Consider the following 15,332-nt stretch of genomic DNA (forward strand, 5'->3'; position numbering starts at 1 on the left):
CAGCCACCAATTCTAACTGATGAATACAGGTTCTCCGTCACCTAAGACATGCTCACCCTCCCTTGGAACTCACACACCTCACCAAGACGGTGAGTCTCCACCTTTGAGCCAGCACAGGCCCCTGCTGTGAATCTTCCCTCCATAAGTTTAAAAGATTCTGTCTACCAAACTCTGCGTATCATGTGATAGCCTGTGCAGGGTTACCTTTGGAAAAACTTACAACTCCCCATATGCCTTCTAGGCATTTAGAAGAGCTTTTCCATCCTTCCAACTATGTTTTGGTGAATTTTGGTAAGATCTTGGAGACCATAAGTTGTGAACCACTAAAATCTAGACTGCAGGATGCCAATGAAGAACTGTTTGTGTCTATACAAGTAAGGGCTTGAAGAATTACAGACAGAAAGAGGAATCTTCTGGCCAAACAGTCCACACCACCTTACCCTCAGGAGCAATCTAACACTTCACTTTGCCTAGGTAGACAGACTGACAGACACACATGGGACCCACAGCTTCTCAGAAAGACCACAGTCAGCATCAGAGAAGCCCCCTTCTCAACAGGCAGGAAGCAGGTTCCCTGCGGCTCTGCGCAGTGTCCAAGGGACACAGATTCACGCATTCCGCTTGGCGATTCACCTCCTCGGGTCGGCTCAGCACATGTCCCTCGGGGCCCGTGATGCCCAGATCCAGGATCCTCTGCTGCTCCTGCAACGTTGAGAGAAAGTCAGGCTGTGAGGCAGAGTGGAATACACACAGCTCTAATGGCAGAGACCCAGGCACGCAGTTATCCGGGCAAGACGGAAAATTACCACTGCTGATTGTTCTACCCTCATGCCAAGACCTCATGAAGAGAAGGGTTCGCTGTCCCGTTCCCAGTCCCACCTGAGCAGGATGGATCGATTACAGCCTCCCAAAACCATTCAGCTGTTCCCTGGGATGCTAACGGCTGGTGCATTTGCAGCCCTCAGTCACGGTGTAAAATGCCTGTGTGTGACGTGAGGGTTCCCGTACCCCACCCAAGGCAGCTGCATTACAGCACCGAGAGAAATGGCCTCTCTCTGCAATGGTAACTGACTTAGATGTTCCGTGGGACACACGGAGAGGCACGTGTGTCACTGGCATTCACACCATGGGTGAGACTGAGCAGAGCTCCGGCAAGGGAACACCGGGTCCCTCTGCTTTTCCACCCTGGTGTTAAGCTACAGGTGTTGCTCTCTTTCTTGAGCCTGCCTCTCAGCCTCCAGGTGATGAAGAAATGATGAAAAAGAAAGTCCTGTACCTCTGCAATGATGTCGCCATTTTCTGCGTGGACTTGGGCTATGGCGCCAATATCCCGGATCACACTCAGTACTTCATAAATCTGAGAGAGAGACGAGGGTGGGATCAGAGACAGGGACTTCTATCTTCCTGTTCACAAGGACAATCATTTCCCTGCCAGCAGCATTTCTGGGGTGAGAAACAGGACACCTAGGCTGATTCTATTAGCCTGGCTTTTTCAACACGACCGAGGGCAATGTTTCTGGCCACATTTGATGAAGAAAGACCCCTCAGAAATTAACAGAGGCAGTACAACTTAGCAGGATGTGGACCAGGAGTGAAAAGCTCTTGGGTGACACCTGGCTCTGCACCAGGTTTGCTAAGGAGGTTCTGAGTGCCACTCTCAGACACGCCGTGCTGGGCAGAGCCTCAGATCCAGGGCGGCGAAGTGGCAGCACTGGGAGCTAGGGCACTGGGTTCATATTCTCTTTCGAGGCTCAATTACATCAGTAACTGCATCCACCAGGCACTTCCCAGGAAGTGAGGAGACATGCACACACTGGAGACTGCTTTCCCAAACAGCCACAGCCCAAAGGTACCAAATGTCAGGGTGCCTCTTCCGAAAAGCCAACTTTCTTACCTGGCAATCCGTTAGCTGGAAGCGATCTTTGAAAGCCATGTACACGAGGAAGGAATTTACCCCTAGTACAGACAAAACAGAGAGGTGGACTTGTGATAGATAAACCAAATAACCAAATAAGGAAATAAGACATATGTATGTGTGTATACACGTGTTTGTGTGCGTGTTTCAGTACAGAGAAAGAGAGAGGAGAGAAATGGAGACAAAGAATGGTAAAGGAAGCAGAGTAACATATAAATAACTGGAGAATGTGAAGATGCACAAGGATGCTTTTTAGTATTCTTTTAGTTTTCCTGTAAGTTTACAAGTATATCAAAATTAAAAGTTGCCAGTATTTGCACATCCATGTTCATAGCAGAATGATGCACAATAGCCAAAAGGTGGAAGCAAAAATCAAGCCTCCATTAACTGATAAATGAATAAACCAGATGTGGTCTATCCATACAATGGAATATTATTCAGCCTTTAAAAAGGAAAGACACCTGACACATGCTGTAACATTGAAACCTTGACAACATCATGATAAGCGAAATAAGCCAGTTGCAAAAGGACAAATACTATCTGATTCCACTTGTATGTGGTCCCTAGAAGTCAAATTCACAGACAGAAAGTACAACAGCGGTTACCAGGGACTGGGGTGAAGGAGAGTGGAGAGTTAGTGTTTAATGAGTGAGTGTAGTGTTTTAGTTTTGCAAGATAAAGAGTCCTGCGGCTGGAGGGTGGTGATGGTTGCAACAACATTTTGAGTGTATTTTAAAACACTGAACTACATGCACACTTAAAAATGGTTAAGATGGTAACTTTAATGTTATATTTATTTTACAACAGTTAATCTTTTTAAGCTGCCTCCACCAAACAAGTCTGTTGCGACTGTAAGAAGAAAATGAATTAGAAGTTTCTGCCTATGAAGAACTGTGATAAATGTCTTTTCTTTGGCAGACAGATTGCCTTCCATGCTGATTTTTAAGAAAATGATTTTTTAAGTAAGAAAGGGTCCATTAGTTCAACAAGCAGATGTCGCAATTCTCATCCTGGCGTCTTGGAGTTCTTGCCTCCCCAGGCACCAGACCAAACATCCCTGCCCAACATTCATCACAATTTTAAACAATTGTCCTGACAACCTCACAGCCTTGAAGCTTAATTCAAGCCACCTGGGGGGTGCTGGGAGCTGCCCGAGTTAAATGCCTCTGTACATCCCGGCCCTTCTCCCGTTGCCAGGCAACAGTTACCATGGTAACCCTCCTGCCTGGTTTGGAGCAGATTCAGTCTAAGTATCCACAGTTAAACCACTTGGAGTCTCTGCATGCTCAAAAGTGAGAAAAGTCAAAGGTTACCTATTTTCTTTTATGTGGAAGCTTCGCGCTGGAAAGAATCTCAGAGGACACCTAGTCCAAGACCCTCATATATGAGAAATGTTTCAAAAACTGAGACCCATAAAATTTAAGCAATTTACCCAAGGTCACACAGTCTGTGGAATATCAGAGAAATAAACCCAAGACTCTTGCTTTTCATTCCAGGGCATTTTCTATCATTCTAGTGCCTAGAGATTTCCTTCCTGCCATGTCACTCACAGCACTTGGTGCTTCTGAACCTGGAAGTCCCAGAACCCTAGAGCATTAGGTGCTTCCCTGAACGCTAAGATCCAGGGAGGTTAATTTGATCTCTAGCCAAGCCCAATGAGACCCAGGAAGACAATGTGGCCTGGCTCTTCCCCCGAAACTCCCGAGGTCCTTGTTGACAAGAGTCCCAGAGGCACCTTGAGGTGGTAAAGATTCCCCCTGCCTCTCTGTAAATCTTCCCAATCCCTGGAAATTTGTTCTCCAAAATAATTCTAGGGAATGCAAAAGACCTCTCAGGTTGTTACTCAGTTTTGAAGTATCTCATGGCCCTCAAATCTATCCTAGATCTGCCCAGGTTTGTAGGAAGGGGCTGCCCAACACTCTCCTGAGACTGCCACATCCTCCCTGAGATATGTATTTGTTATCTTTTGAGGGTAAATCTCTCTCTCGGCAGCCTCAATTCCCCACCCTAACTAGAGACCACGGTGCCCACAAACCAATAAGCTGTGAGCAGCTGTCACCTAAGAGCAGATCCCAGAGGGCTAATCAATCTCTCTCACGTCACCTCCAATCAGCACGAGCTGCAGCCCAAAGCCCTCTCTCCTTCCCAGGGGCAGGCATGGGCATGAGGCGCAAATGGGATCTGGAAGCATTATCCACGTGCAGAGAGTAGTCACAGCAGGACTTGCTGTCGGCCCATTCCCTCCACTGGTCAAAGGCAGCGAGCAGGCTTGTCCCAGGCTCAGGAACAACATGGTCAACTACAAAGAAACAGACATATGTCGTCATCACCAAGAGCCTCAAGGGCCATGGGCCAGCAGGTATTTTCCCACTCGAACCCTGAATAAGGCTTCTTGGGTTCAAAATCGAGATGGTGATCTCTACCAACAGCTTCCAAGAATCCACATAACCCAGTTGATTATCCAAGAGGGAGAAAGCAGAAAGCAGAAACTTGGCATTGGATGATGTCTCCAGCGAAACTACACATGCACTGCCCAGATCTGATTTCCCAAAACCCCTGAAAGCTCAAGTGTTGGGTGCATTTCACGGACAACGGGTCCTTATGGACAACGGCAGTGTCAAATGGCCGGGGAGCAGCCAAACCCTTCTTTGTGTTGAAAGCAGCTTATGAGACGCCCCCCGCCAGACGGCAGGGAACTTGAAGGTGCTGGAGCAGAGCCACACAGACCGGGCCTTTCAAAAGTTCCCGGGCATTACCTGCTCTCTCATTACCACTCACATTTCTGCAGCTTAATACCACTTTGTAGTTTAAGGGAAATCTTTCATCTTAAGAGTTCAAAGTGTTTTAAAACTGCAGTCATTGTTATATTACTATGGAGGTAGGCTGATCTGGAAGACAGAGGACTTTGGATGCAAGCTGACCTGAGTTGGTTTCCTAGCTCCATCATTCACCCGCATGGTGTCCTGGGGTAAACTCCTTAATCTCCACTGCCCTAATTTCTGTGCTGCTTTAAAATGGGGATAATATTACCTAGCACATACATTTGTTATGAGGATTAAAGGAGACAGCATATCTATGAATCTTACGTCATTCCCCGATTTAAATCCTCCAATGGTTTCCCCCTGTTCTTCAGATAAAGATTCAAGTCCCCAATAAGGTTTACAAAATCCTGACCAGCGTGGCCCTGGCCTACCTCTATAACATGACCCTGAACCATCTCTCCCTTGTACCCTGCTCTCCAGTTACATGGACCGTTTTTCAGTTACTAAAATATCTACCTGCTGCCTCCCACCATAGGGCCTTTGCAGCTGCTATTATCTCTCCTAGGTCTTGGAGAGCTCTCGCCCAGCTGACATGATGGCAGGAGGATTACCGGGACTATTACTATCCGTCTTCCGCACACAAGCACTAAAATACAACTGAAATGATTTGTCCAAGGTCAAATCAAACTTGTGCAACAATAAAGATAAAAACCAGGACTGAACACTTAAAGCAATGAATCATTCTTCCTAAATATTAGATTTTCTACACTCAGGTAAGCAGTTCTGAGCTAAGAAAACGTCAGTCCATGTAATGCTAGAGAGCTCCGATTTCTGAAATGGATCAAATCTTGCAGATGCTGCTAAATTCTGATCCACTGGGCTTGGCTTTGTATATGTCAGAAATATAGCCATTGCACTTTGGGAGGTCAAGACAGATAGATCACATGAGTCAGGAGTTTGAGACCGGCCTGGCCAACATGGTGAAACCGCCTCTACTAAAAATACAAAAATTAGCTGGCCATGGTGGCGCGTGCCTGTAGTCCCAGCTACTTGGGAGGCCAAGGCAGGGGAATTGCTTGAACCCAGGAGGTGGAAGTTGCAGTGAGCCAAGACTGCACCACCGCACTCCAGCCAGGGCAACAGAGCAAGACCTTGTCCTAAAAAAATATATATATACACACACACACACACACACACACACACACACACACACAAATATGGCCATCTAAGCTGAATTTTCTTTTGACCAAATTTACCTTTTTGTAAGTATTAGTGTATGTAATTAAATGAGTACATGCATATCTGGTATCGGTAATATAGATAATGTTATCTAATAAAAACAAAAATGATGTCCACTTTAAATGCAAGCGTATTCCATCAGTAAAATGCTGACATAGAAAACTTGACAAAATAATTCCAATTTTTCTTAAGTTGTATGTCCCCCCTTCAACACCCCAAAAACAAAAACACAAACAAACAACAACAACAACAAAAAGAAAACCATACAAATATCACTGTGTAGCAATCAGTTTGGGCAGAATCTCCCTATCCACTCCCCTGGCTTCATTTCTTGCCCTCCTACAAATCAACCTTCAGAAGCAGCTAGAAGGATCTTAAGCCTTTCATCAGACACTGCCATTCCCCTTATTAAATCCTTCAGTAGCTGTCTACCGTCCTTAGCGCCCAATTTGAACTCTTTCCCTTTGCCGGTCAGATCCGGTCCTAGCTCATCTCTCCAAGGTACTCTCTATCCCTGACCTGCTCACCCACAATGGCCACCCTGGGCCATTCTTCAATTTGACCTGCCCAACCCCTGGGCAACTCCAGGCCTGTGCACAAGCAGCCCTCTCTCTCTGGAAACCCATTCCCCTCGCTCTTGACATGGGCATCTCCTCATCCTTCTCACTGGGGCTACACGTCACCATCCCAGGGTGGCATCGTTTCTGAATCCGTTTCACTCATTTACTGCCTGACCGCTGACTAGAATGTAAACTCCCTCCGAGCAGGGACTGAACGCCTAGATCAGGGAATAGCCAAATGAATGCTCTAAATAAGTGACGGAATGTTTCCTTCCGGCTCTCACACTCCACTTGCAATCAGGTCAAGCAGCAAAAGAGGGGCTCTCCTGGGAACCGGACCAGCTTCTGCTGCAGCAAAGACCCCTCCCCTCAACACTGCCCTGCCAGACCCTCACTTATGGAAATGCATTCCTTTCACTGGCCAGCAAGGGGAATGAGCAGAAATAATCATTTTTTCTGATGATATGATGCTTTGAGTAGAACATTTCAAAAATACAGAAAATTATAGGGAAAGTTAATAATCCCATTACCATCACCACCCCAAAATCAGATTATTCAAATTTGGGTGTATTTTCACTGCCTTTTTTCTATATATTATACCTTATTCTATTTCTTTATTTATAGTCCACTTTCTCCCCCCAAAAAGTTTTAAGGTGGTTTATAGAGACACATGAAATACAAAAAAAAGTGATAAACCAGAAAGAGTAATGCAAGCTAAAGTGGAAGAAAAATAATGGTAAAATAAAATCAGGAATGAGGCACGTATGTATGTGTATGTATGTACATGTATATTTATATGTGAATACGTGTACGTAAAATACGTGTATGTATATGTGGATGCAAGTATGTATGTACATATGTGTGTGTTTGTATAGATAAATACTTGATATTTAGTCTTATACATGGGCTAAATTTAGAGTTAGGCTCTGTAGCCAATGTAAATAAGGAAGCCTGATATGTTCAATGTATCTATTTCCTTTAAGATTGAAAAAACAAATCCCTCCTAAGAAGAAGGATAAGTACTGGTGACACATGCTCATAGTTACTGAATAATCCTTTCCTTCTATTGATTTATGATGACTTCAAAAAATACTTTATCATTATTACTACTAGATAACATATCTAATAATGTTTTAAATTCATGCATACCTTACAGAGAGACAATACCAGGTTCTGTTCCTGGACTATTTTGCTCCATTCATCTCAATCAGTACTAAATAGAGCAGCTTTTTAATACATTTTAATATCTGGTGGCAAAAGATCACTTGAGGCCAGGAGTTCGAGACCAGCCTGGGCAACATGATGAAACCTTGTGTCTACTAAAAATATAAAAATTAGCTGGGTGTGGTGGCAGGTGCCTGTAATCCCAGCTACTCAGGAGGCTGAGGCAGGAGAATCACTTGAACCCAGGAGGTGGAGGTTGCAGTGAGCTGAGATTGCACCACTGCACTCCAGCCTGGGTGACAGAGTAAGACTCTGCCTCAAAAAAAAAAAAAAGGAAACAAAATAAAAGCTCATTTACTTCATAAGATTTTCTCCCCTTCTCCTTAGGCCAAGGCACTCATTTCCATTGCAAGGCTCAAGCAAGCCATCTTAAAGCCTTACAACCATTACCACAATCTAGATTTAGAACATCACCAAAAAAGAAAGGCTGTACCCACCTACAGTTATTCCCCATTCCCTCCTAGCCTGCTACTCCCAGCCCCTGGCAACCACTAATCTACTTTCTGTCTCTGCTCCACTCACTCTTAGACCAAGTGGGGAGGGTGACAGACAAGGACAACTTCAGGCTGGTGACAGGACCCATGACTCCATATCCCAATGATGTGTCATCAGATCATCTGATGCTAGACTCCTCAGACTTCAGGGTACACAGTAATGATCTCCAGTGTTCATTAAAACACAAGTTCTGGCCGGGTGCGGTGATTCACATCTATAATCCCAGCACTTTGGAAGGCTGAGGCAGGAGGATCGCTAGAGCCCAGGAGTTCAAGACCAGCCTGGGCAACACAGCAAGACCCTGTCTCAAAAAAATAATAAAATAAAAATAAAAATAAAAATAGGCCGGGTGCAGTGGCTCACGCCTGTAAACCCAGCAGTTTGGGAGGCCGAGGTGGACGGATCACGAGGTCAGGAGATTGAGACCACCCTGGCTAACACAATGAAACCCTGGCTCTACTAAAAATACAAAAAACTAGCCGGGCATGGTGGCAGGCGCCTGTAGTCCCAGCTACTCAGGAGGCTAAGGAGGGAGAATGGCATGAGCCTGGGAGGCGGAGCTTGCAGTGAGCCGAGATCGTGCCACTGCACTCCAGCCTGGGCGACAGAGCGAGACTCTGTCTCAAAAAAATAAAAATAAAGATAAATATAAAACACAGGTTCTCAGACCTTATCCCAGAGTTTCTGATGCTGCAGGTCCAGACTGGGACCCAGTAATTTGCATTTCTACTAAGCAACCTGGGAACTACTGAGTCTGCCTTGAACCACCTTGAGCATCACTAACCGAGTGCAAATCTTTTCCCAAAACTTCTCCCTCCACCTCCTTTCCCTCCTGCCCATTTTACCACGAGGGGCCTGTTTACTACACAACAGCATCATCACTTACAAAAAATAGCACGTTCCCCGGCTGCAATCCCATGGCTTCCTTGCATATCCAAATTAGCTCCAGGGGTTATGAACCCTTGAAAAGCTCAGGACCCGGACACAGTTGAGCACTTCGGGGAAATAAACATGCTTCCTTCAAGAGCTCATGACACTCAGAAACATGTCCACGAAAAGCTTCCACATGTTTTCCCACAGTTCTCTTTCCACTGAAGCTCTCCTGGGAAGAGCTGCTCCAAGGGGACAGGGAGGAATGTCATACTCACTTCCGGAGGGAGCAGAGTCCCCACTGAGGACACAAGCCTGAAAATGACTTGCACAGATCTCACAGGCCTTTCCTCTGGTGACCTCCCTGAGCTATCGGCCCCTGCAAGAGGGCAGCCTTGGCAACCCGGCTATACCAGCAGTGAAAAGAGAATGGGCTTGGGGGTCAAGGAGCCCCCAAATTCTAGTTTTTGCTGCAGTACTCCCTCACTGTGGTTTAGCCTTTAGGAACCTCCATTTCTTTTTTCTTTTTTTTTTGAGACGGAGTATCACTCTTGTCGCCCAGGCTGGAGTGCAGTGGCGTGATCTTGGCTCACGGCAACCTCCGCCTCCCAGGTTCAAGCGATTCTCCAGCCTCAGCCTCCTAACTAGCTGGGATCACAGGTGTGCACCACCACGCCCAGCTAATTTTTGTATTTTTTTTTAGTAGAGATGGGGTTTCACCATGTTGGCCAGGCTGGTCTTGAATTCCTGTTTTGAGATGATCCCCCCAGCCTCGGCCTCCCAAAGAGCTGGGATTACAGGCATGAGCCACTGTGCCCAGCCAGGAACCTCCATTTATTCATCTATAAAAACATAGGCATGAGCTGGGTTCAGTGACTCACACCTGTAATCCCAGCACTTTGGGAGGCTGAGGTGGGCAGATTGCTTGAGGCCAGGAGTTCGAGACCAGCCTGGGCAACACAGCGAGATCCCAATTCTACAAAAAAAAAAAAAAAAAAAAAATTACCCGGGCATGGTGGTATGTGCCTGTAGTCGCAGCTACTCGGGAGGCTAAGTGAGGAAGATCGCTTGAGCCCGGGAGTTTGAGGATGTCGTGAGCTATGACTACACCACTGCACTCCAGCTTGGGCAACAGATCAGGACTATTAAGAAAAAAAAAAGGCATAAAGCCACATACCCTGCAGGGCTGCAAGAAGTTTACATAATAAAGTGTAGGTAAAAGCACCTGGCAAAATGCCTGGCACACAATGGGTTTTCCTCCCCTCAGGATGAGTGACTGGAAACACCCTCACGGTGTGCGTGATAGGCCTGTGAATCTGGTTTATGAGACAGCCAAGAACATGCACCAGGACAGTGGCCTGAATTTGCAAGTTACAAGTCTCTGAAAAAGGACTATTCCTTTCATTATGACTTCTATTAAAACTGTCAAAGGACACTACTGTTTTCTTTAACAGTTTTATTGAGATAATTCACATGCTATGCAATCACTCATTTAAAGGGTATATAACCCAATGGCTTTTAGTTCACTCACAGAGCTTTACAACCACTGCAATAATCTAGTTTTAGAACATGACTCAAGCTGGGCGCGGTGGCTCACGCCTGTAATCCCAGCACTTTGGGAGGCCGAGGCGGGCGGATCACAAGGTCAGGAGATCGAGACCACAGTGAAACCCCGTCTCTACTAAAAATACAAAAAATTAGCCGGGCACGGTGGCGGGTGCCTGTAGTCCCAGCTACTCAGGAGGCTGAGGCAGGAGAATGGCGTGAACCCGAGAAGCAGAGCTTGCAGTGAGCCGAGATCGCGCCACTGCACTCCAGCCTGGGCAACAGAGCGAGACTCCGTCTCAAAAAAAAAAAGAACATGACTCAAAAAAGAAACCTGGTACCCACTTACAGTCACTCCCCATTCCTTCCTACCCCTTCTACTCCCAAACCCTGGCCACCATCAATCTACTTCCTGTCTCCATAGATTTGTTTATTCGGGACATTTCCTACCAATGGAATCACATAAGATGTGGTCTTGTGTGTCTGTCTGCTTTCACTCGGCGTCATGCCGTCAAGGTTCATCCATGCTGCAGCAAGAATCAGTGCTTCATTCCCCTCCTGCCTCAAGTGGTTCCCTATTGTTCTGCATTTTGGATATTAGCAAAGTGTGAGACATAAAGTAAATAAGCTGCTCCCTAAAACTTCAAATAGAAGATCCCTTTGGAGTTGGCCTTATTTAAATGACCCTACTTTAAATTTTTTTTTTTCTTTTATCCTTTTTCTTTTGTTGAGAAGGGGTCTCGCTCTGGCACCCAAGCTGGAGCGCAGTAGCGCTATCACAGCTCACTGTAGTCCTGACCTCCTGGGCTCAAGCGATCCTCCCACCTCATCCTCCCAAGCAGCCAGGACCACAGGCGTGCACCACCACACCTGGCTAATTTTTTTATTACCATTATGTGTAGAGACATAGGTCTCGCTATGCTGCCCAGGCTGGAATTTTTCTTTTTAAAACTCACTGTAGACTCACCTGCAGAATTAAGAAATGACACAGAGAGAACCTTCGTACCCTTCACCCCGTTTCCCCCAAAGGAAACATCTTGCCTAACTATAGTACAATATTACAGCCAGGGAGCGACACTGATAGAGAATCCAAGACCGTGAGTTTTCAAAGGGCTAGGCTGGCAGTGTTTCTGATAAGGTCTCAAGGGGTCCTTTGTAATTAAAGCACAGGGATGTCAGAAACACCTTCCCTGTTCTGGAATTGAAGCAGTTGAGCAGGTACCACAGTCTGCAAGTCAGCTGGGGGTTATGCACGTAGAGCAGGAGGGAGGAGAGAAGATGGGGAGTCCTCACTCAGCCTGTGATCCCACCTTGGGGTTATACCCATGGATCACGAGGGAGGAGAGAGGATGGGGTGCCCTCCACGCAGCTCTCCGATCCCACCTCCAGGTTACACCCATGGAGCAGGAGGGAAGAGGGAGGATGGGGTGCCATCACTCAGCCCTCCAACCCCCCTCGGGTACCCATCAGCCCGTTGAAGCAAGGAGGGCAGATGCTAAAACTCCTGTTGTCAGTGCACACACCTCCCCCTGCTCCCTGGATATTTACTCTATCAGCACTGCCCATCTCCAGGATCTTATTCCAAATAGTCACAGCCTCATTCTCCAGCACCATTCCCTGCTTTTCAATGTGTGTGCATCAGCCTTTCCCTTTTTGATCTCAGATAAATGAATTGACTTGAATAAAAAGCAAACCATCGGGGAGGCAGTAACACAAGCCACCCACTGACTTATCTACGTGGCTTTCCTGAGCTGGCATCTACCCAGCAAAATGCCCTGCAAAATGCCGGGTGACCTCATCAACCAAGCAGGGAATGGCTTTTGTTGGAGGAGAGATAAGAGCCTTTGTGGGTTGTGCTTGGCAGTTAGGATAACGTGGTTTTGCTCTGAAAAAAAGGGCAGAAAAGGAGAAGAAAGCACCTGCCCCATGAGAATTTAAGGGGTACCCACTGAAGAGGCACTATTGGAAAGATCAGAGTCAGACACCTGGGGTGCAGGTCAGTTCTATCACTTCCTCACCATGTGACTTTAGACAAGAAGTTCAAACTCTCAGAGCTTCAGATTCCTCAACCACGAAATGGGACTAATAATTAACTCAGGGTACCAGGGTGTTGTAAATGAGGGAATATGGGAAATGCTTGAAGAGCATCTGCTACATAGATGTGGTTTGATAAACACCCCCAGGAAGACAAAGCTATGTTCCTTTGTAAGAAAAATGCCCGTGCATAAAACACTGTGTAGTATTTAGGTTCCTCTAAAGCACGAGCCGCCTTACATGGTGAACTACTTGCCTTGTGTAAATGTACTGTTTCTCCCGCAATGCTAAAGAAGCATTTTCCTAAGAGCTGGAACTATTCAGAATGTCTGTGCCTGAGTTTTTTCATCTATGAAACAGCAGAAATAACATACATCTCAGCATTTTTCATGAGTGTTCAGTAAGATGGTGTTTGTAAACTATAAGAGGCACTGTTCTAATAGAACCAATTGCCATCCGTGTTTTCTTCTGTCTGGAAGAAGCAAGCAGGGAGACTGGTATACACAAGGTGCTCAGTGTACACAGGACAGACCAAACATCACACCTGCCTCTAGCCAACTTTAGCCTCTCCCTCCAAGGGACTCAGTCATGGAACTATGTGACTCAATACACCAACCTGAGAATCCCAGCATCCACTGGACACTGAAGTCAAAGGAGTACCCAGCTCCCCCATCGATCCTCCATGTGCCTGGATTTTAAACTCCAGCCCTCCTAACGGATGGTGAGGGGTCAGGCCACCTTTGGTTAGCACACGCCAATGAAATGACTAACTGTAACATAAGTGTAAGTTACAAACATTGAAAGATGCGAGTAATAGTAAAAACCATTCTGATTTATTCAGCACGTCCTATGTGTCTGGTATTACTCTAAGCATCTTCCATGGATTCTCTCATTTAATCCTCACAACAGCCCCCTGAGCTCTGAGCCGGGGTTGGCCCTAGTTTTCAACTGAACAGACAGTGAGATTAAGTAATCTGTTCACATTACTTAAAATGTACCAGGCAGAGGGCCTGCGCCACCAAAGCTGCATAACAACCACACCTCTCGTGCCTCCAGCAGGTAAGGCTCTTGGCAGAATTCTGGATGGTGGTCAACCACGTGGCCTTGGCCAGTGCAGCCACTGACTGGCAGGGCTGGAATCTGACCCCAGAACGTGTGATTAAAAGACAGCAAGAGGGCTAGTTAATTGAGAAGTGAAATCCAGTCTTATCCCTTCATATATTATAACTAAAGCAAGTGACCCAATTCAATAAACAGATAGGAAAACCATGTCCTGAGCCTAAGGGTGGCAGGCATATGGAAACGTGTTCTTCACTGCTCAGACCTTCAGGCACTTGAGTAGCCCTCTCCTTTCTCTTTCCTAAACTTTGTTCAATGTAAGTTTGCTTTTAAAACTAAACCAGTATCTTCCTATAAATCAAGTGGCGCCATCGGTCATTATTCAGTATCTAGAAGCCCTGCTAGAATGATTATGACTAACTCTGGGGGAAGTAAGTGTTAAGGCAAGATCTGGTAAAATGCTTATAAAACAAACAACCTCCTTTAAGTGATCTGGTGATCAGCCAACTTTGGAGGAAACAAAGAGGTAGAAGTTATAAACTGTGCCCTTAAAATGCCAACAATCTAGTTAGGGAAAACAAAAACTCATTGAAAGATATGAAAGGGATACAGATAAAATGATCCTGGGGGACCCTCCAGCTACCACCTGTCCCCACCCCTCTCTTCTCATTGAGCTATGGAGGGAGCTGAATGTTGCTGATGCCCCACTTTCTCGCTCCCATTCCCTCTTGGCCCCCTGCACACTGGCCCCCATCCTGCCGGTGCCTGGAACCTGTCCCTGCCCCATCCCAGCTCTGTTCCCTTCCTGTCTGCCCAGCTCCGAGACAGCAATCTTGCAAATTTACTTCCCATGTCTCCGAAGAATCTTCCCCTGGCTCTTCTTCCTCCACCCCCATTTTATTTTTTATTTTTTACTTATTTTTTTGAGACAGGGTCTCATTCTGTCACCCAAGCTGGAATGCTATGGTGCAATCATGGCTGACTGCAGCCTTGATCTCCAGGGCACAAGCGATCCTCCCCCCTCAGCCTCCCAAGTAGCTGGGACCACAGGCCTGTGCCACCATGCCCAGCTAGTTTTTAATTTTCTGTAGAGAAAGTATCTCCCATGTTGCCCAGGCAGGTCTCAAACTCCTGGGCTCAAATGATCCTCCTACCTTGGCCTCCCAAAATGCTGGGACTATAGGCATGAGCTACCATACCCCACCCACCCTCATATTCAATGCTCACCCAGGAGGTCTGTCCTACTCATTAGATTCCACTCACACTCCTAACATTTATTCAAAAGGTCCTGAGCTGGGGTTCTGAAGAGCGCAACAGCAGGGCCTTCCCCGGCTGGCAGGCCTGGGGCTCCTGATCTCCGGCTCTCCTCTGTCATTTCCTCTCTCCTCCCTCCTGGCCAGCCCTTCTGCCTTTCTCCTGACCTCCTTCCTCCCGTCCCTCGGCATTCAGTCTTCCTCATCACTCACTGGTCGATGGATATGAGGAGCAGGACCCTGTTTAGTCTCAGGAAGAACCCCGTGGTATGCAGCTGAAGCAGGTGGGCGTCTCTGGCAACTGTACCTGCCAGGACGGGCACCCACTGCACGAAGGGAGCCACTCATCCTGAAGCCTAGAGTGGGCACCTGGAGC

At 46.6% G+C, this 15,332-nt stretch overlaps 1 protein-coding gene across 2 annotated transcripts in view; it reads right to left on the reverse strand.

Annotated features, from left to right (window-relative positions):
* The window catches only part of DPYSL2 (dihydropyrimidinase like 2), a 145,809-nt gene that overhangs the window by 29,350 nt on the left and 101,127 nt on the right, over window positions 1-15,332 (reverse strand). For both annotated transcript variants that reach the window (XM_050802590.1, XM_050802591.1), the window contains exons 4-7: window positions 4,107-4,214; window positions 1,895-1,992; window positions 1,277-1,357; window positions 634-702 (exon numbers count right to left, since the gene is read on the reverse strand). In XM_050802590.1, the coding sequence (XP_050658547.1) occupies window positions 634-702; window positions 1,277-1,357; window positions 1,895-1,992; window positions 4,107-4,214 (356 nt within the window). The remainder of the gene's footprint in view (window positions 1-633; window positions 703-1,276; window positions 1,358-1,894; window positions 1,993-4,106; window positions 4,215-15,332) is intronic.

Source organism: Macaca thibetana, chromosome 8 (assembly GCF_024542745.1).
Source record: "Macaca thibetana thibetana isolate TM-01 chromosome 8, ASM2454274v1, whole genome shotgun sequence".
Classification (NCBI taxonomy): domain Eukaryota; kingdom Metazoa; phylum Chordata; class Mammalia; order Primates; family Cercopithecidae; genus Macaca; species Macaca thibetana.